Genomic DNA, 23,263 nt, shown 5'->3' with positions numbered 1-23,263 from the left:
GGCCTGCAGGATGGGACGAGGTGCCAGAAGCAGGCTTTGGCCAGGAGGTGCTTATCACAGCTGGCTTCCGACTGGGAGCTCAGTGGGACCTTCAGGCAGGCTCTTTGGCTGACACAGCTCCACAAGCTGTTTAAAATGATCAGCTGTTGGGGTCATGATGTGTGTCTGTGTAGTGTGCCCCTCGTGGGGAGGGGGCAGTGGGTCTCTGCATGTTGAACATGCCCACAGGCACTGCCCCTGATTACTGGGAGCTGTGCAGATTATGCTGGAGGTGGGTACAGTGAGCAGACATGCCCCTCCCCCAAAGGGATGCGCTGCACACACACAAGCTGGCCACAGCAGCTCGCTGTTTTGAGCAGCGTATGGTGCAGCTGCAGCCAGGGAGACCTCACTCCCTTGCCTGTGGGTTCTTCTGGTTCAGGGGAGGCCAGATCCAAATGTTTAGTAGGTCAGATTCAGTCTGCTGGCCGTATTTTGCCCACCCTGGGTCAAAATGATGCTTGTTCCTGGCATGAGTGCAGGGGACTGAACTAGACAACTTCTCAGTGTCCCTTCCAGTCCAGATGGGTCACAGGCCATGAATTTTTATTAATTGCCTGTGAACTGTCCATAACTTTTACTTGTGACACAATTATACCTCTACAGTCTTCGAAATATTTCAGAAACGAACTTGTTAATTCAGAGACGCTTGATGTACAAGTCAGGATTCATGTTACAGACGGCAGTCAGAAGGGGGCTTCAAAGTGTTCACTGAACAAAACTGTCACGTTTGATACTAAACTATCTATTTTAGCACAATGAACACTCACAGAGAGGTAGCCATGGTAGTCCGTATCTACACTAAACAAAAAAGCAGTTCTGTAGCACTTTAAAGACTAACAAAATGATTTATTAGGTGACAAGCTTTCATAGGACCCTCTGCTTCAGCTCTGGAAACTTTTTGTTTTATTTTAGCACAAGTCTATATACTTGTAACAAACGAAAAATTACAGTAGTGGCACTAAGAATTTTCTTTGTGACTTATACCTCTTCAGGATATGAAAATGTACATATGAAAATATTTTCAGTGTATGAAAATATGGAGGATGAGAGTCCCTTAAACCTTGTATCAAAATGAAAAGATGACTCTTCAGAAGCTTTTTAAAATGTGTTATTTGTCATGAAAGTCAAAGAATGCAAAATTGTGAGCAGCAACCATGGCAGGAGAGACTTCTGTGATGCTAGCAGCAGGAGATGGAAGAGATTAATTGTACTGGTGGTAAGGTCCCTAGATAAATTTTCCAGTTTAGATAATGCGCCACCAATAATCCGTATTTCTGAAAGCAGTCCTTGTGACAAAGTAAAAGAACTTTGCAGTGCTGCAGAGAACACAGGAAAGACTACAGACTCAATCTGATCACAGAGCACCATGCTCACCTGAATCTATAGTATGTTTTCCAGCCATTGGTCCAGTTGAATTGTGTGAGTTAGAAAATACACACAAAAGGAGACAAGAAAATTCATAAAAGGAAACATCTGAGAGAGTGACCTAGCTATGGAAGGTGGCACTTCAGAGGAAATTACAGGACAAGTTGTGCAGGTTATCTGTGGTAGACTTGATTTCTGAAGATTCAGTTTAACACACAATACTCTCACTTCAGTAAAATGAAATCTTACAGGAAAACCATCCAGTTACACTGCAACAATACACTGAATTTTATCAGATGATCTTACATATTACAAGGCAGCTCTTCTCTTTGACAACCTGCTACAAAGTCATAAAATTATTTCCCTCAGACGTAGAAATTGCAAGCTAGTCCAGTAGCAAATTACAGTCAAGACTGGGGGAAAAAAGTCATTATGGCTCTGCAGTTTAATTCTATGCACAGTAGGGATAATAAAGAGCAAGTAATCTGGTAACGAAGTAACCACCCAAATTTCTGTTCGTACACGCTAGCTCAGCTTCTATCCCCCACCCCCAGCCTTGCCTTTCTGAATTTAAAAGGATGAGCCAGCACATTGGCTGGCTCAGCTTCTGTTCCCACCATGGAGACTGGGCCTTCACCCTGTCCTCACCATTCTGCCAGCTCAGCCTTTTAAATGCAGAGCACTGGGGTGGAGAGTGGGGGACAAAATCCCCATGCAAGCAGGAATAGAGGCTTAGCCAGCCACTCTCTATTTACTTGAAGGGAAGGGCTGCAAGTCACAGGTAGCACTAACTAATAAGCAGATGTTTATTGGTTAGTCATGTAACCGGATACTCCAGTACCTCCCTAATGCATAGACAAGGGAAGTCTACCACTGTTCTACGTAGCACAGTAAAAGTAGCTGATGTTACCCAAGTTGCTGGTAATGTGAAGCAACAACTTAAGTCGTCTAAATGCTTTCTCAGTGTTCCTCTGGCAAGTGAGCCTGATAAACTGCTTTTAAATGAACAAGTGGTTTTTGTATAATGCCACTTCAATCCTTCAATCTCAAACAGACGACTGAGAGTCTCTGATTATTACTCAAAGCCAGGCAATTGAACTTTAAAAAGGACAGCTACTTTTCTGCCCCAGTTGGCACAGGTGGTCTTTTGGTTAATAAAGATGCATCTAATTCAGCCAGTCATGGACATCATCCCTTAGAAGATATTCCAAGATGCCGCCTCTCAATTATGGAATGCATATTTAGCAGTCCCAACATTACTACACCATCGCATGGATACCTTGCTACTTCGTGAATATGGGTCTCCATTTAAACACCTTCCATTCAATGGCTTGATCTACAACTCTAGCGCATCTACAGCATCACAAGAAATAATTACGGACAAATTGGAAAGAAAAAGAATCACTAGTCTCCCTGGACAATCAGACTCTCTCAGGCAGTGTGCAGCTTTTGAAAAACCTAGAACACATCTAGCACTAACACCATCAAAATGAACTTGAGAAAATCAATTATGCCTGTAGTCAGAACAAACGTCCCTGCATATATCTCTCCATGCCAAGGCAACAAAGTCTGTGGTAATTCATACACTCTTGACAGAGATCATAATGATGAACAAGATGATAATGATATTGACTACAAATGTCACCAATGTTATTACATTTTAATGAAATTTGTACAAACTGTCAGAATTTATTTTATCTTGTAAATTGTTGTGATACTTTGAAATTATAATTTTATGTCTTAATTTAATGGCTCTCCAAGAGAAATTAATGAAAAGATTTTGAAGTGGGCATTTAAAACATGTGGACAATATTAGTTTATACCCACTGCTATGGTAATGGTATCTCTTGATAACTCCACAATATACCACATCTTAAAATAGACACAAGATGTCCAATTTGTGTGTGTATGTAAAAAGAGCATCCATTAAGTTAATCAAAATTCATGGTGACTGCTGTGTATCTATGTTTTTTAATCCCTGAACCTGCACACTATACCCAGAAATAGAAAACACTGCCCAATGACTGACTCCATGTCTGAAAAATTTTATCCAGCTACTTTTCAGACTTTGGTTCGGAGATGTGACTGGCTTGTCAGAAGATGACAAAGTGAAATTTCTTCACCGAAGGAGATAAGAACGACATATAGAAAGACTGACAATAAAGAGATTTAGTTTAAAAAAAAAAAAAACAACTTTAAAAATACTTAGTATCATCAAAAATATACTGTTAACGAGTTGAACACACACAGGAAATTAAACAGATCACAAATGATTTTGCTTCCTAATTTTGTGTTTTATCACCGCAGACAAAAATCTTTCAACTTTTCTAGCATTTTTGTCCATACATCAAAACAGAGTCAAACGTGTCCAACAAGCTAAGCAGAAAAAAATTCTGCAAAAAAAGTCCACTCCGATCCCTGAATTTTAAGGGTCCCACACTAATACTGATGGGAGTTGAGCTCTGTGACTCCCAAGGTGCTTAGATAATTGCGTAATAGTTCACCAAAGTGCAGCATGTGAGATCACTGCACTGGCCATCACAATCATTCTGAAATATGCACCTATAATAGAATTATCTGTACACACATCTCCTTAAATATTATGTTCTTAGGGCAGGCTGCCAGGAGGTAACATACCACAGAGATGCTGCTTTTAAGCAGAAGATAATGGATGCCTGCCTCTCTATCTGGCCATTGTTTATTATATGCCTTGCACTTTATGCTTATTTGAATACTGGACCAGTTGCAATTGGGAGACTTGGGGGAAAAAAACCAAAGGGAGGAAATTCACAGGAAGAAAAACAGGATGGAGTGTCCTGTTCATGAATAAAGACAAAGGCTTTGTCTGATATATATACCTTGGAGTGCGAAGATGTACTGAATGCTTCAGAGTTAGGAGGAAAAACTGATAGATTGAACCTCTCTAATCCAGTAGCAGAGGGGTAGCCGAGTTAGTCTGTATCTTCAAAAACAACAAGAAGTCCTGTGGCACCTTATAAACTAACAGATATTTTGGAGCACAAGCTTTCGTGAGTTGACGAAGCTGGTCTTTGCCCACGAAAGCTTAGGCTCCAAAGTATCTCTCATTAACCACTCTCTCATCTGGCAACAACAGTAATCCAGCGTGATTTTAGTCAGCCAGGCTCATGGGGCTCACACTGCAAGACTGTAAAATTTTATAGATATTTGGGCTCAGGTTGGAACCTGAGGTCTGGGACCCTCTAGCCCAAGATGGAATGTCTACACTGCAATTTTGCATGCTGCAGCCCAAGCCTTGTGAGACAGAGCCAGCTGACCTGGGCAGCTGCAACTGTACCTTTAGTGTTGTTCAACCAATCTTTTTTACAGTGCTAAGCTTCCAAAGAGTACAGAGGAACTGGGAGGGGGAGGGAGAGACAGAAAGGAATCTAGTCCCTAATGCTAGAGTAGTTTTCACAAAACTATCACCACTCCTGACGATTCTCAGCATTTACTTCCTGGTGTCACATACAAGTCCTTCTCTCCCATTTCCTGAGCTAAAAATGTCTTTTCTAAACTATTTCTCAACTGCCTCCCTTTGTCCAGAGTTATGAACACAATAGGAAGGAGGTTACTGAGGTCAGACCTGCTGAAATAAATACTATGAATTCCAGCAGTCTATACCTTAAGTGTGGACTGAGGGGATTGTAGAATCCAGCCAAAACTTATATACAGCTCCTGCAAGGAAGCTATGAGGGAATCAGAGGTGCAGTTACCTCAAGAACTGTGGCATGACTACTAAAAATATTTTTGGAAGAGCTAGCATATACAGCCACCCAATTATGTGTGGTCCTAAATTAAGCAGGATGGAACAAATTCAGTTTTTATTATTTTGTTCTAAATCAGGGTTGATTGTCCATATATTTCTGTTTTCAGCTGGCTTTCTGGCACAGACTATAAGCAATGCCACAACTAGCTGTAATTTTGTACATACATTGTTGGCAAGCCCATGCCTTGGCACTGTATTTATTATGCAAAGTAAACAGTACAGGAACTCTTCCAACCAAGAGCACATGGAACAGATAATTTAGGTGATATATTACAGTTGTTCCCCAACGGCCACTATAAAGCACTACTGCACCAAAGCACTCACGACAAGACACTGTTTTTGGCCAGTCTGCAACAGAAAATACAAGAAGGAAAAATAACTCAAATGGTATCAGTGGCAGATTCAATATTTAGCCTTAAACAAGGAATTTCTGCACAGCTATGGTCACTGTGTAATGGCAGCAAAGAGCTCACATACCTGTTCAGGAATAAAAAGTCGTAAAACTACTTGCAGAACTTTACAAACTCTAAATTGCATCATCTGGAGACTATCTCCAGTTACCTATGGATTGGACTTACCTCTCAAAAATTCTCGCTTTGGAGATCACCCACATGCATGATGACCTCATGTGCTGCCGAGAACAAGCCAAACACAGAACCAGAAACACCACCTCCCTTCCAGAAATTCAGCCTTGTTCATACAAGTCACAGAAGCAGTGCCTGGAATTAGTCACCACAAGCGATTAACTCCTGCCCTCCGACTGGGAAAGAGTAGGGAATATGTAAATACTAATGAACTGACAACTCCTTTTACAAGGAATCCAAAATCCCTTCTAACATTCAATGGTCTAACCAACACTCAATCACAGCTCAGTTCTAGTGAAATTTCCCAGCATGCTAGCAAAACCACCAAATACCTACACAGTCCCTAGTGCCACATTTTATCTGCCAATATTCAAGCTCCCTCTTAGGTAGGCCATGATACAGAGAAAATACTTTAAATTCTGGAGGATAATCTCCTAGCGACAGACAGAAGAAATGCATTCACACTCATGCCACTGATCTTCTGCTGCATTCGATACCAATGAGCAAATACTCCGGTCATCTTCAGGAGCACACCATTCCCTGACACAGACCTGTACCCTCTAACACATACGTTAGTGACCATAAGACTTGACTATTTAATCTCAATTAAACACATAATCAGACATTCTAGAAGTGGTCCAAAAGATATTGTCCAACTTCTTCTCAACAAGGGTTACGGTGAGCATATCAACATAGCATTTTGATCTTTGCAATTTCTCTCTACTAAATCCCACTCAAGTTTTTGATTTGGCTATTCAAAAGCCTTTATGGGACTGGACCTTTCAAGAATGAGATTCCTTTCCTTCTCCAACCATGACTTCGTATGACAGCTACATTTCACCAGAATTACGAAACTGTTGACCAACGAGGGAAGCTCAGGAGTGTGTGATACACAAGTTTTTAGTAAGTTGTACCCAGATGTTAGAGAACTCTCATGAGTAACCACAGAACACATCACATTTAGAAAGTAAAGTAAAACTACTTTCACTTGGATTTCCTGCAGTGAGGTCTACAGACCTCCTCTCAATGCAACAAAATGGTTACAGACTTCAAAGGAAGAACATAAACACTCGATTTCTTATAGCAACATAAACTGAGTCACTCTTCACATTGAGTATATTTTCCTTATACACATTTTATAAGAATCCTCAAACATTTACAAAGAAAAGCATGAACAGAAGGTGTAGGTAAAAGTTATTTTTTCCACACTTTTAGCCAAACATTCAACATTTCAAACATATCTATCTAAACAAGGAGCTTGACTGTTGGAGTTACTGAATACCAATAAATGCCAGTGAAAACCAGGAAGCTCAGCACTTTTGAAAAACTAGGCTGTTCACTTAAAGGCCAAACTTTGACCAAGTTTAAAAAAGTAGTTCTTAAAGATCATGAAACCATGCAAAAATTAAAAATATTAAGGTGACATTAAGATGGCCCAGTTCATACAATTTTGTGAATTTAATTTACAGTACAATAAGAATACTTGCAAAACTAATTGCTGTCTACCTAATTTACAAGCTGCAGAAGACAACTTAAAATTCAGCCATTTTTGGTTCTGTTTACATTTTTAAAAGTTAAATATGTCAAATTTTGAAATTGCCTTCAATTTTTACAGCCACATTCACAGAAGCTCAAATGTTAGCCTCCAGGCGAGCGTAGCAAGTCATGTATGGCTTGTCTCAATGGGAGCCTCAGCTTGAGCCAAGTGTGGTATGCAAGCCACACTAAGAGCATGGAGATGGGACAATACTCTCTTTCCATGTGCATCACCGCACACATATTGTGGAAGCTTGGTGTCAACTGGGCATACATTGTATTAGGCACGTATTCCATGGTCCTGCAGCACCAATCAAATGTGGATATAAGTGCTTCTTTGAAAGCAGGAGATGGAGGATGACACTGCCACCAGGGAATTGTTACTATCTGAGATCCTCTTAAAGAGGGGTCACATAGGCTACATCTACACTAGCCCCAAACTTCGAAATGGCCATGCAAATGGCCATTTCGAAGTTTACTAATGAAGCGCTGAAATGCATATTCCCATCAGCTCATGGGAATAAGGGGAATTCAAAGTAGGCTGGGTCCTTTCAAAAAGGAGCCCCGTCGGGACGAGCCGCACGGCGGCGAGGCGCGTCAATTTCGAAGTGCAGCGGCCGCCCGCATGCTAATGAAGCGCTGAATATGCATTTCAGCGCTTCATTAGTAAACTTCGAAATGGCCATTTGCGTGGCCATTTCAAAGTTTGGGGCTCGTGTAGACACGGCCATAATGTGGCATTGTTTCTGAGCTCAGGAAACAGAACTGGCTGGACAGGAAAGGGTAGTTCTGTAGCTCTGTGCTGACTAGCAGTCGGGTCAGGCTTTTAGGGTGGCAAATGCAGCTTTAAGATCTGTGCTGAATGGATCCTGTATCTGCAATGACAGTGCACCAATACATAGTGCTCCATATGCATTGAGAAGCAGTTCACCATTGCTAAATGGAAGCTGACCACACACAACTGTCACTAGACTGCTGCCAACCAATTCGGCACAGGGAGAGTAACTGCTGGGACCAAGTCATGCAGTTCTGTGCTGCCATACAGAAGGTACAGGTGAACTAGGACATACAACTTGGTAATGCTCATGAGATTATTGATGGCTTTGAATGCAGAGGGCTCTGAAGTACACTGTGACAACTAATGGGATCTATGCATGTCTTTCAGTTGCCCACCTCAGGCTCTGGAGTTTATAAACAGAAAGGAATATTTCTCCACAGTGCTCCTTGGCCTGGTTGAGCACAGATGGTGGTCTCAAAAGCTTCTCCCTGCCTGGATCCTTCAGAATGCGTATCTGCTTACATTAATGAATCATGACATTTCTCCATAGGGTCTTAGGGGCATCAATGGAGTAAAGATTGCTTTGATCATCCTGGAAGTTCATCCTCTGCTTCCCCATCTAAGGAAGCCATTTACAAGGGACTTGGACAGAAGAAGGGAACGGTTTAACTATCTCATCCATAGCTGCAGAACGACAACGGAGCCTGCATTTGAACATCTCAGAACTAGATGGTGCTTTATAAGAGCTGAGCCTCACACCCGTTGTTAAAACTTTCTCCATGTCTCTAATCTTATGGCTAAAAAACTCATGCGGAACAAAACTTGCCTTGAATAATAGTGCATGTTGTATTTTGTACAGTATTGACAAGTCATGGTGAAAGTTTTAACAATGGGTGGGAGAGTGAGGTACAGCCATTTGGTCAGCAGCACGAGCACCTGGCAAGGTGTTCTCCAGAAATTATAAGCCACCAGGGCAAGGTTGTTAGAATTCCTTTTTGTTCTTCTTTTGAGTCTGGAGCCTGAAAACGTGCAGTAGTTAACTGGCATGGTTTATGCCTTTGTAGGGCAAGTACTGGAGTTACTTTTATGTGTGAAGGGAAGTGCCACCTTGTTGCACTGTGTATCTTGTATATACCACTATCCTTTTGTAAGAGCAGACAATCTGTGAAAATGTGTTTGTGTGTACCATGCACATGCTGCAGATTATTTAAGACTAATGGCTTTTATTGCTCAAGATATGCCAGTACATAACAGCCAAAAATAAAATAAACAAAAAATATTGTATCTATTGCTAACAGTGATTGTAAATATAGGGAAAACTGATTTAAGCTGAAACAGCCTGATATTCAGTAGTGGACTGAAGGGGGTGGTTAGCATGCACGAATGGCGGGGAGGCTCCTATACAGGGTGAATAAATGCCTTGCCTTTTTAGGTCTTGTTCTTCTGTGGTCCAATGTCAGGGGGGCAAAGTTGTCAGGTGCATTCTGTGATGCAATTATGCTGGACTCCAATGTGGTGATGCTATCACCAATATGTGCCCTTTGCCTGGGGATGGGATATAGGCTCAGGGACCAAAACGACAGGCCGGCAGCAGGGAACACCTCGTATTTCCGAATATATTGTGTTAGGCAGGGGCTGCAGAACATGGTTGGATTCTGACAGAGGGAACAGCATTGTCCGAGGGCCTAACTGCAGCATGAGTTCTGGCAGAGCATTGTGCCCAAGAACTGGCTCTATCAAATGTTCTTGCATGTCCCTATCTTTGATAATACTAACACTGTCCTGGAACTCTTCAAAGCTCTCCCTCCCTATCTCAGACATCTAAAATGCTCTCCAAGTCTCCATGGTTTTACCTGTCCTCCTCCTCAAGTCTGTAAGAAGGGCTCTAAAATATTTCCCCACTTTAGACCGCCTTTACTTGCTCTTCAGATTGGACAGCTGCTCAACTATTGACGTAGTCCCTGTCCTGGAGGGTCTTGCTGCTGCAAGGGCTTTGGAGGGAGGAATAGAGAATGAGAAACAAGGGGTTATTGTTCATATTACATTTATTTCCAGAAAAGTACTGAAAGAGGATTTTAAAAAGCTATTTCTTAATTTCATAATATATAGTTCACCCCACTCTTAGAGGCACCTCAGTGAAGGTCATCAGGGTGTGCACGAAGGCCACGTTGAGATATTAGAATTATATTACCAGTTTGGGCTTGGGTTTATGCTGCCTGAGTTGGCCAACTTTACTGACCCTGTCAGCCACATATGACAATCTTTAGAGGACTGAGAGCTAAGGCATACTTACCCAGGGCTTTGGATGTGTGGGAGATACCCGAGAGCCCAGCAACACCACGTGACTGAGTGGAGCCAGCAAACCCTGGCAAAAATCCCCAGCAGGCACACCTCATGGGGCTGAAACCCTGAGTCTTTCCCTGCTGGGGATTTTTGCCAGGGTTTGCTGGCTCCAGTCAGTCACGTGGTACTGGCTGGCTATCTTCCTCTTCCCGCACAGCAGCTGCTGAAGCAATCAAGTTGGGATCCGTAGCAGCTGTGGAACGATGCAGTGACAAACATGTAGGCACTTCAGGGAGATCTGCAGCTTCTGCTGCTGCCTCTCCTTGGGGAGCTAAAGGAATAACCCCTCCCTATAGCTCCCAGCTATTTGACACTGCCTCTCCACACAGCTCACACCTGGAAGCAGCAGGAAAGCCACTGAGAATAAGAGAGGGGCATATCTGAAGCTACTGGATGGGGCACAATCCTTTCAACTGTGTCCATCCGCTCTCAGTTGGTACCAGTCATCTCTGGCAGCAGCCCCTAGCTCCACCATGCCTCCACAGGACAGAAGTCCCAGTCTTGTCTCTTACCCCACTCTGACATGTGAAAAATGGAGGCGGGGGCAGAGAAGTAGAGTATTCTAGGAACCATACTTTAATTGTGAAAAAGCCATATGAGACTCTCGAGCCACAGTTTGGCCACCCCAGTGCTAGGCATCAGGCGATACATACATGGGGTTGGGGGAGTTAGGGTCAGCACTGGCAGTGGGGGAAAGATTAGCTTACACCCTTTAGGCAGTGATGTTACACTGAAGTGAGTGACTTCGAGGCAGAAAATGATTTTAATCCAAAAGACAGAGAGCAGACCTGCAAGATACGCTGCGGTTATTCATTAAGATGATGCTGAGGGAATGGGAGTTGTGACCTATGCTGGGGTAGTGGCCAGGCAGCCATCTCTCAGAATGCCCAGAAGCCCATTTCCCCCACCCTCCAAAAGTGAAGACTCCTCTATCCAAATGCACAGAATCTAATACTGAAATTCCTCTCAGGCATATTGAAAGGTAAATAGACAGATCAAACTTTGCATAGATTGTATGAAACCCTAACCACTCCCATTACTTTTCTATTCAACTTAAAAACCGGTGTAAAACTCCTAACAGCTATACAACTAACCTAATCTAAATCTGCTGTACCAACCTAAACTAGTTATCCAGTATCAATACTTGCACCTGAGTTTTACGGCTCAGAAAGGAGCAGTAGCCTTACTATCTTTATGGGTATACACTGGCCATGCCTATAGGCTCCAAAAGAATCCTGCCGTTTGAGGAGATCTCTTCCCTGTCTTCCTCCTATTTGCAAGACTCTTCCTCATCTGTGGGAGTTTGAATTATGTAGGCACAGAGCTCCGCAGTGCTATGACAGCTAAACATCCTGGCCAGATAATCAAAAATTGGACAGGTTGGAGAGTCCTGGATTTTCTTCTCTCGGCTCTGGTATCTTCATACGTTTGTCATAGTAGTGATCCTTTTTGGTTTGCTGCTTTCACATTTCCTCCAGGGGTTTCATATTCTACTGGCTGGCCTCAAGTGCAGCCTGTACTGCTGCTTCTCTCCAGATGGGGAGATCAAGGATCTCACCCTCAAAGCAGCTGCTCAAGGCATGTTTTAGACCACCAGTTACCAACATTCCGTTTTTTCCGACATTGCCTGAGGCTGTATGGAATGAAATGGAATGCTGTATAATTGGGGGTGGGTTGGACGATCTGCCCCAGCACTGCACAGTCAGAAGCATGTGCTGGGCAGCTGGCAGCTCTGCCAGGGCCAGCAGTGGCTGCTTATCTAGGCCATCTGGGGCTCCCCACCTAAGGAGCCGCCTGAGGAGATTGTGCCAGGGCAGGCAGTAGCCTGCCTGGCCCACAGGAGCTCCACGCCCCAGGGCCAGCGGTGGCTCTAGACTGAGACCAGGTAGGGCCTTTTGAAAGGCTTCCTAAAACCAAACATGAAGAAGGGGCTTTTGAAGTTAGGGGGTCCTTTAGAAAGGCCCCATCTACATGGGCAGCATGCGTTCCGAAAGAGGCACTTTCAAATTGTGTGGGGCCGCCATTATCCTAACGAGGCACTGCACATTCATGTCAGCACCTCATTAGCATCAGCCAAAGTGCCTCATTAACATGCCCCCTCCAAAAGGGTGTGCTAGCTTATACGTCTGCAGCCTTTTTCCAACATACACTAACTCAATTTAGTACAGGCTTAACCCTGGTGTTGGTAAGCTCAGACAGAGTTTTAGTTACCCATTTACAAAATAGGGATCATAGTACTTTGATCATGGGGGGTATTGCATGCCACTCCAATGCTGTAGTATAGACACCACAGAAAACCCTTGTCTGCTGAGCTCCAATCATAGAAAGGAAATGGAATCTTAAATCAAACTACCCTCACGAGAGGGGGTGAGCCGCTACAATCCTTCCATTTTCTTTTATAAATTTTACACAAAGCTGCTAAGCCCAAATATAGGTTACACACTCTCACATTCACCAGCATGAAGGAGAGGACAGGGATGGGGGATAAACCACTGGGCTTGTGCTGTGATCTTTGCTGACATGAGCACTACGGCACAAGGGCAAAAAGAATCACACTTATTACTTCAGCCCAGATGATTAAGCTGCAGTGGATGCTGCAAGGCACCTTAAGGTTGCAAATCCCACCCCATGAACTGAGGGTTCATTTCTGCCCTACCCACATTCCCTTTAGCAGGCCATTGCCAAACCTGACTATTGTGACTTCATATGCATTTTGGGCATTTCATGCTATAAGAATTCAAATTTTTGGAAAGAAAAGTGTTTTTAGATATTTTTCTAAAGCAATTTAGTTTAACATCCTTTGCACGTTCTTCATCTACAACAAGTCTACAAATCATGCTTGATTATTTTATTTCAATGCAATTACCAATATAACAATGAAGAGTGGCCCCGCCCTGCATTTCCATCTATCTCCAAATTGATTAAACCCCCAAGCCCATGCAAGTGGTATTATTTGTGAGACTTCTTTCCCATTATAAGAAGTCTACTTCAAAAATACCCTTTACACACAAGTTTTTGAATGCAGTATTCAAAGGCAAGCCATGGTAAGACAAGAACAAGGGCCACTGGTGATAGTGGGAGAAGAAAGATGACCAAAAAGTCTCTGATAGGCTCATAACTTCAGTCATACATTTGCAAATTTGTTATAATATCAAGATTTTCTATTAAATGAACTTAAAAAGCAAATATGTGGTCACTGGAGTGGTAAGCTTTTTATCTGCAGAATTAGTCTGTTCAGCACTCACTCATAGTTACACAAACAGCCAGCAGAAAAACATGCTGTAATTTGAGCCCTGTGAGCCCAAATTTGTTTTATTTGCAGATGCCAATATCTAGTAATAGAAAGTGAATATCAGTTGAGCTACAGGCAAGAACCTAGACAGTGAAAGAAGCAGAACGGTAGGCTGCTGCTCGCAGAAGCCAGGGCCCAGCCTAGGTAGTTCCCCCAGCATGGTTGTACTGTTCACAACCCTGCCTATTGAGGTAGGCATGAGGCACAGTGATATCCGCCCCTGATCATGCTAGTGTGTGCAAGTGATTGGCATGCTCTCAGACAGGAGTCCCTTCCACAGAGTGTGGTGAACTGGTCAGATTTAATTTAACAACTATTTCTGTCTTTATATTAGTTTATTCTAACTATGAAATAAACACATGGAAAAATTAGTTAATAAACAAAACAGAATGCTCTAGAAGCAAATATTCAAACACATAAGCTTGTTTAAAAAGGAATCGCATGAAAGGCCAGCAGATGTAAGACTGTCTCAAACTTCAAAGTAAAAACATTTTCATACTCCTTTAACTTAGTTATAAATACAAAGTCAATCCTACTACAGAACTAATTTAAAAGTGCTCTAATAGGATTTTCTCTAGCCCACTAAAATTACACTTCTACAATCTTTAAGTCTAGACCAGACCATTAATTCAAACCTACCTCATGGTTGTGGTGAGATGGCTTGCGTGTCTCAAGGACCCAGAGAGCTGTGCCAGCGGGAGGTACAGCTCCTGGAAGGGTCCCCAGCCTCCACATGTCAAAGAGTAAAGACCAGACATATTTGGATCACCTCTTCCTAAGGTAAAAGGGGCTGGCTTATGGTTAACAACCCTATCCATAAAAAAAACAAGTTACAGAAACATCTACACCAGTCTTGGGAGGAGTTGGCAATCCGCTTGGATTGAATATGAAGTATGGTAGGGAAAGCCGAAAGGAAGCTGCCCCGCAGATGACTCTTCTCTCAGCCAGGACAGCCATCCTGTTTGGTATGTTGAACATTCAGACCATGTATCAAGCAGGGAAGACAGCACAGATTTGCAGTGGAGACAAAATAGTTTGTCAAGCTTTCAAATGGACCCCAAAGGAAAACACAAAAGAGGAAGACCTCTTACAACGTGGAGAAGATCTAGAGACTGAAGGACAAAAACTGGGGTACTCCTGGAGTCAGCTAGAGTGAAGTGGACGAGACTTGTAGATAATGTATGCTCCACTTGGAGTACAAGGATTTAAATAGTACAGTAAATTGTTTCAACCAGCTTTCAAATAACTGGACTTCTCTATTAACCAGTAGCGTCACATCATTAAATTAGATTATTTAGAATAGGAGTATTCAGGTTCTTTCGCACATGGAGATGTCATCTTTTCTTTTTTGGTAGGAAAGTATCTATGCTCCAAAGAGTATTCATACAGATTCCCAGGCAAATATATGCAAGTCCAAGTTCCCATGTCCGTTCCTGGGAATTTGGTGGACACTCATTGGATTGCAGAACCAGATGCTAGATAGAAAACATACTGCATTTCAGGGAGCACTTCTGATCCTTATTTAAAGAATCGGACTCTTTGTAATGACACTAGCTTTTTGCCACCTAAAATCTGAAGAAAAAAAGATAACAGTTTAAGAGTTATTCCAGCTTGCAGAAGTTTTGTTTTCCACCAACACCCATTCGGGAGTCTGGAGGCGTTTCACTTGGTTTTTATACCTTGCACAGAAAGAAGAGCTTCTTGTCTAAAGCAGTAGGGGCTGTGCATACACTGCAGCCAAGAATGAGCCCCCCAGCCCAGACAGACAAAGTCAGGCTATGTGGCCTAGAGCAGACATGCTAAGAATAGCAGTGGAGATATCACAGGGAGTGATTTGGGTTCTTAAGCCTACCTGACTCCCCTTGGGTGGCCAGTCTGTCTCGCTGTCAGAGATGTAGTATCCTCACTATTTCTAGCACACTAGCTCGAACCCAGCTAGTATGAGTTTGTTCTCCCACATGGGGAGGCTCCCTGCCTGCTGCAGTGTAGACATGACCTGGGAGTCTTGCATTTCCTTAGTCACCCCAGAACAAAGGTTTGGGTCATTCAGGTTATTAAAAAAATCTCCCACGTGATCACCCCTCTGCAAAGCTTTTAGCCATGTTCTGTTAGGTTCTTTCCCTCAGTGCAGTACAGTTCAGTTCTAGTCTGGAAACTCTTAAGAAATCTTAAAATTTTTAGATTGACGTTGCCCCTACATGAACTATTCTTTATACTAACGCAATTCTGCGTATTTTTAGTCTATACGCCTTACCCGCCCCCCCCCAAAAAAAGAGATGATATCATATCCTTTTGGTTCTACTGAAAAGTTAACCAATTCCTTTTATGACAACATACTACACCATCATGTAACCATTCTATAAGCATAATTTTAAGGCACACAATTACCCATTTTGAAAAATCAGACCAACTGGTAATATTTTAATTTCCGCTTCATCCAATTATTAGAATACCTAAACTCACTGATAAGTAGTCTCAGAGGGATAGCCATGTTAATCTGTAGATCTTCAAAAAAACAAGCAGTCCTGTAGCACCTTAAACACAAAGGCTACGGTTACACTACTGAGAGCTATGGATAGAAGTCACTGTCGGAAGAGATTTCCAAAAAAATCTTCTGTTGACAGAGTATGGCCACACACAAAAGCTAATCGGAAGAGCGCTCTGGTCTCTCACCAGAGCAGCCAGACTGTCCAGCCGCTCTTTCAATAAAACAGGCATTCGGAAGAACAGCAGAAAGGACTGCCCATTGTCCTGGGCACCCTGTCTGTTGAGAGAAAGTCCCCCAGAGCATCCACACAACTTTTTTTTGTCAACAAAAAGTGCCCTTCCTCATCTGAGAGAGACAGAAGGTTCATGGCAGAACTGCCAACTTTTGTTGACATACTGTTGACAAAACACATTTTGCATGTGGATGTTGCACCAGTTTTGTTAACAAAATTAATTGGCAAAGTTTGATCTGATCTAACTGAAATGTTTTAGAAAACAATTTAGTTAAACCCCTTTCATCTATGTGCGTAGACAAACCCAGAGAAATTTAAGACAACACAACTGAGAAAGAGCATGTGGCTGTGTTCCACATGGACACACACTCTCATAGCGCTATATCCCACAATTCCTGGGGCCTGTTTGCTGTGGTTCTTCTACCTTCTCACTTCCCACTCACCACCTTTGCCCCAGTCTTATCTATTCACTTCCCACTCAACCATCTGCACCAAAAGTTATTTGCCAACCCATGTACACTTGCTTTGCACTTAACCTTCACTTCAAACACAGGCTGTTCTATTTTTCACAAAGTTCTACCAAACAGCATTAGAAGATGGGTACTCAGCATACCACTAGCTACCCAGCGGTGCACTCCAGCATTTTTGTAAACATTTAAGAACAGCAAGGAGCATGATTTTGGGAGGGATGCCCAAAAGCTCCAATTCCTCGAGATCATCTCAGAGACACTGTTGTGCACTGCAGGGAGCACGTGAAAATACCTTATGACCCTTTATTGCAAGGCTAAGAATAGTGACCACAGGTCCAGCAACTCTGTCCTTATTACAAGGATTCTAAATGGGTGCTCATCACTATCCCAAGCACATGGTTGAGCCCACAGTTTTGCACAACTTGCTTCTGGACACGGACAGACTTGGTTTGTGTGCCAGGCATGACGTCCCTCATTTGCATGTCCTAGTGTTGATGGGTCAGAGCAACCTCCTCATATAGTTCTAAGAAGGTCTGTTTCCATGTGCCTAAGTTCTGAAGCTACTGCTAGTTGTCTTAGGCCTAGATGATGTGCTGCACAAAATGTCTTGTACCAATAGGGCTGGTCTATACATAAGAAATCTGCAGCAACTGCAGCAAGGAACAGAAGTCTCCGAACTGCCATGTCCTCCAAACTGTCTCCCCTCCATGTCCTGTGTCTTCCTCTATTCAGCAACTGTTGGTGAAAAACTATTATCACTTGGTAGAATCTGTACCCAGCTGCATGGCCAGCTCAGGCATGAGCAGGATCAGCTCTTTCACCTACAATGGATCCATGATGTGGCCCCAGCTGGAACAGACAGACGTGAGAAGCATACAGATTTGGAAATACTTCAACTAAATCTGGAAGACTAAAACAGCTTCTGTGCAGTGGCCCAGGAAAGACAGAAAATATATCTCCTAAAGTAGCTCAAATATAGTGAGACACTAAGAAATCTGTCACACGTAACCAGAAACGATAGCATCAAACACATATAATTGCACTGTGTGTGAACATGGCTATAGGGCAGGGGTTACATAAGGTTGTGCAGTGTGGACACTCGAGGGCAGACTTGGCTAGCATATGCTGCATGCAAGCCAGAACATGGGTACACTGCAATACAGGCATATACATAAACTGTAGGAGCTGCATTTTAACATTTTCTCTGTAAACACTTTGGAATCATACTAGTGATACATCTATCAATGTTAGAATTCATCTAGTCCCTCTCAACAAAGGGAATATCTCTTAGCTTGTGCACTCACTAGCTCTCTCATTAACCTAGTTTATTTTCTTGAAACCTGCTGGGGTGTGTCACTTTTAAACTTTGTTTCACTGAGAACTGCAGTGCTTTCACCTCACAGCCAACTCCTGGTAGCACTGCTCTAGGAGCTTAGCTTTGTTCAAACAAGTACATCTCTTTAGAAGCAACCCAGCTCATTCTGAAATTAAGTGGATTATTTGTATATTGTAAACAACATAGTTAATCACGTGCCCAAGTTTACTCACCCATTTTCATGGGAAAAAAAGCCTCAGTAAAATATGTAATAGAACGCACACCTTCTTAACACTTTAGTATCTCCTACTCAGAGGCCATAAAGTAACATTTTGCATCTCTTTGCTCACTAACACAGAATCCATCAAGGGCCACTGGAAGCTGTGCGCACATGAAGTCTAATGTTTCTTGTATACTCAAGTTCCAATTACTCATCATTTGGAACTAAACACACACAGTTAAGCATGTGTGTAACTGTTTGCAGGGTTAAAATGTAAAACCCTAACTCTTGTGAACTGGACTGAGTTTAGGGGCTTATGTACATAAGGGGAAATTCATCATAACAACTATTCTGTGACCATTATATTTGTGGCATATACACACTTACTCCGGGGGGGGGGGGGGGGGGGGTTGGTTTAGTGTATGTCACAGTCAACATTCAATTTAGTGACAACTGATTTTTTTCAACTTACTATGATTACAAGCCTATATTTAAGATCACTAAAACTAAAAGAGCTTAAATATTTGAATGAAAAATGAAGAAAATGACCATAAAACTGCAGAGGCTGGCCTGAAGACTGGCAGCAGTACCCAAAATGATTTTTGGTAGCTTAAAAAAAAGCCAAGATTTAAAGTTAGTGTCCCCTTGTTAACCACAACTCAAGTCCCCATTTAAAGCTGCATGACTAGCAAAGTATTTCCACTATTAGCTATGGACCTGCACTAGATTTAATTTCTGTAAAGCACTGTAGTAATAGGACATCTGGTTCACACAACTATCCAACAAAGCACCAATTACAAATGTGAAATGTTACACTAAGGGCTTGTCTACACTACCTCCCCCTACTTCGAAGGGAGGATGGTAAGTATGGTGTTGGGAGATTATTAATGAAGCGCTATGCAGCGCTTCATTAAGCTAATTCACCCCTGCGGCAACTTTGAAGTGTTAGACTTCAAAGTGCCAGCTCGCGTGTAGCCACGGCTAACCCGCTGGTACTTCGAAGTGCCTGGGGTTAGCTGTGGCTACACATGAGCCAGCACTTTAAACTTTAACACTTCGAAGTTGCCACAGGAGAGAATTAACTTAATGAAGTGTTGCATAATTTCCCAACACCCTACTTACCATCCTCCCTTCGAAGAAGGGAGGTAGTGTAGACACAGCCTAATACAAGTTGTAAGAGTAGATGGCAACAGGAAAAAAAAGGAAAGGTATGTAGCTCTACTGGTGACAGAGCTGATTGAAATCAACTGAGGAAGTGCTAGCTTCTATCCTGTTTCAGATAGCCACAAATTCTCTATTTAGTTCTGATTGCAGAATCTCCGTTACCGGTTATGATGTGAGCTGTACAAACAGCAGCTAGATTTTCAGATCCCAAACGGACAGTAAGATCAGCTTTTGACTGATGAGCTAAGTAAATATGATAGGAATATAAAAACCTGTAATAGCTAATTATATTTAAGTCAAATATAATAGCATATAGTGGTGGAAAAGCAAAAGGCATAATGGAAATAAAGTTTAAACTGACTTTCAATAGAACTTTGTGCTTTCAAACCACCTTTGTCCATCCGAAAATTTCACCCTTCATCTTTAAGTTTTCCGACTACAGTAAAACTTTGATTTAATGGACTAAAGGGGGCGAGAAGGAAAAGGTGTGTCCATTAAACCTGGAAGTCCAGGATTTACTGCCTACCTACTTCCGCCAGGCTCCCCCAGCCCCAGTCCCACCCCCAATCTGACAAAAATGCCTAAAAATCACCCCCCAAAAATGTTGCTGCTGGAACGCCACTGGAGAAGCCACAGCTGGAGAGGCCCTGCTGCTGCCAGCATGGGAGCTGCCACATGCTCCTACCACCAGGGGTGGGGCACACATGCAAGGGCCATCTGCCTGCATAGGCACTCTGCACATGGTGGGAGGAGTGTGTCATGGTGGAAGGTTCAGCCACAGGAGACTGCAGCAGCTAGAAGGAATTACGCCTCCAGCTGCAGCAGTGGTGGCTCCGGTAAATCACTGCACTTTTTTGGGGGGAGTGAAGGGGCAGGATTTAGGATTTTATGGGCCCCAATTAAGCAGAATTTGGGAACAATGGGGGTGGGAGGCTGGTGGACGTCTGCTGTAACTGAAGACAGCTAAATCAGAGTCCATAAAATCGAAAGTTTACTATACAGTTAATGAAGAGTGAAAAAAAGTCTGTGACAGGTTATAAAGTATGCGTATAGGAAATTATTTCCAAGTTTCTGGGTGACCACCCTTGGCATAGGTAATTTTGTTTTTTCTGAAATGCCATCTCCCATACCATTATAATATTAACCCTTGCTCCAGAAGTTTGTATGTTCATTACATTACCCATGCAAATAGTCATTCATGATTAAGTGCTGTTGCTCTAAGTGCTGGCAGCATTCAGAAAGATGGAAACACAGTTTGGGCATACTATGTTATATTACAGGAGATTTTCTTCCATGTGTAGAAAGAAAAGTGTTCACATGTGAGAACCATGATTTAACTTAGACTGATACTTTGTTTGACTCAAACGTGGTTCTCTAGCAGTTACACCTGCCTAAACAGACAAAGAATAAACCCAGCTATAAGATGGTTTGGCCACAGCTATGCCCTCCTCCACTTTAGCATCTCAAAAATTTCAGATGGCTGTACTGCCATTCACAGTTTCGCAAGTGGTAGCATTAATGTACAGTGGCCACTTGTACTGCAACCTGTGTCACCCAACTATGCTCATAACATGTCTCAATGATACAGTGGCTAAAAACACAGCCTCCACATACACTAACTCACTAGAAACTACTATTATGACAGAAGCTACTGGGGTGACAAGTGAAAGGAGAGTGCTCACGAGGCCTAAGCATCAGCGTATGCCTTAAATGCAGTTTGGTAACGAGGAAAGGGTTTGTATTGTGAAGTGATGTGGGAGGACAGACAAAAATCTATACAGTTACCTGTCAGTAAATTTTGCTTTCAGCTAAATGCTTATCTGTCAGAGTAAATTTTGCATTCAGCTAAACACGTAAGCAGAGCACACACACAGGTACCAGCTCTCTTTGCTAAGAAACGGGTTAGTGAAGTACTTTCAAGAAAAGGTTTTGTTCATGACATCCAAGTACCACCTACCTTCCTCACAGCCCTCGGGGTTAGACTAAGGACAGTCACTCCCCTGCACCGGGATTAGCAGCCTGACTCATTGCAGACAGGAAAATGGCAAAGTTGTCGCTGCTACCAGCCCCGGGGAGGATCAGCATCGGCTAACAGAGCGGCTACCATCCTCCAGCCTGGGGACAAGCCCAGCTGCAGCCCAGAACCAGCGCCAGCGGCCGGGTTTGGATAAGGCCCGATGCCGGAGAGGAGTTCCCAGGACAGGGGGAACAGCGGCAAAGAAACCCCTGCCCGGCCCCTTTCTAACTAGCGAGACACCGATTAACGCCCCCGTCCCACGGGCAGCGAGCGGGGCCCGGCAGTCGCAGGGGGCGGGGGGCTGCCTGGGGCGGGTGAGTGGGTGGGGGTGGGGCCGGGAAGCCGGGCCGGGCCGGGCCGTGCGGGGGAGTCACCTCTTGACGCGGATGATCTGGTCGCGCATGGGGCGGATGTCCTGGAAGCTCTGCTGGTTGACGAGGCTGTAGACCAGGATGAAGCCCTGTCCGTTCTTGATGTAGAGGTCCCGCATGGAGGCGAACTGCTCGGTGCCGGCCGTGTCCAGGATCTCCAGCACCGAGGGCGACGCGTCCACCTCGATCTCCTTGCGGTAGAAATCCTCGATGGTGGGGTCGTACTTCTCGATGAAGGTGCCGGTGACGAACTGCACCGTGAGCGCCGACTTCCCCACCCCGCCCGAGCCCAGCACCACCACCTTGTACTCGCGCATCCTCCCGCCCGGCGCCCGCCCGTCGCCGCCGCCGCCGCCGCCGCCAGCGCGAGCCGCTCACCCCCCCGCCATGGGCGCGCCCCCGCGCCGCTCTGCCCCCGCCCCGCCTTCGCCCGGGCGGCGGACGCTTCTGCAGCGACGCGACGGCTACTCCTGGGCGGCGCTGCCGGTGGCAGGAGCCGCGCGCTCTCGGGCGGCGGCGGGGCGGAGATCCCGCCCCTTATTCCTCTATCGCCCAGGCAACAGCCCGCCAACCAGCCCGCTCGAGTCGCGCCGACACGTGACCCGGAGCGAAGCGGCCTAGCCAATCGCAGGACCCGAGAGCGCCGCACGTGAAGCTGCCGGTGCCACCAGCTTCCTCCTCATCTGCTGTAGCCTAGGAAACAGCGACCCGCCCCGCCGTCTCCAGGGCTGCGTCGAACACGGGCTTCCCCTACGGCCAACCGGAGGCCGGGGGGTAGTCACGCGCCCGGAAGAGGGAGCCAATCAGAGGGCAGGCACGGATGGCTGCTCTCTGTGACCGGAAGCTGCTGGGGTTGTGTCAGCCCGGCACGCGGAGTTCTCTGCGCGAGGCGGCTTTGCCGGGGGGCGGCGGTACGAGCCCCCCGATGCTGCTCCCCACTGGGCTCCGGGCTGCGCCGGCGGCCCAGACTGCCCGGGGCTGGGCTGCGGAGGGGTGGTCGGACGGTGCAGCCAGTCGGAAGCCCTGTCTGGTTGTGGTGTTTGACAAGAGGCGGCCAGCAACAGGCCTGGCCTGGATCTTATATGCTTGTGTGTTAGGTAGCGGGGCCGCTCCGCTACGTACGTGTGTGTGTTTGTGTGGGGCTGGGGGTATACACATTCCTTTGCCTTTTTTTCTAATCACAGTTTAGGGCAAACTTCCCACTTTCCTCGAGCTCCGTTCTGGGTCTAAATGCACTGCGTGGTCTTGGAGGAAGGGAA

At 44.5% G+C, this 23,263-nt stretch overlaps 1 protein-coding gene across 1 annotated transcript in view; it reads right to left on the bottom strand.

Moving 5' to 3' along the window:
* The window catches only part of RAP2A (RAP2A, member of RAS oncogene family), a 32,124-nt gene extending 9,618 nt beyond the window's left edge, over positions 1 to 22,506 (bottom strand). Inside the window, exon 1 of the mRNA XM_074989407.1 lies at positions 22,008 to 22,506. Coding sequence (XP_074845508.1) covers positions 22,008 to 22,321 — 314 coding nt within the window. The 5' untranslated portion in view covers positions 22,322 to 22,506. The remainder of the gene's footprint in view (positions 1 to 22,007) is intronic.
* Positions 22,507 to 23,263: the final 757 nt, after the last annotated feature.

This window comes from Carettochelys insculpta, chromosome 1 (genome assembly GCF_033958435.1).
Source record: "Carettochelys insculpta isolate YL-2023 chromosome 1, ASM3395843v1, whole genome shotgun sequence".
Taxonomy (NCBI): Eukaryota; Metazoa; Chordata; order Testudines; family Carettochelyidae; genus Carettochelys; species Carettochelys insculpta.
The sequence above is the reverse complement of the archived record's forward strand: the minus strand, read 5'-3'. Positions and strand labels throughout refer to the sequence as shown.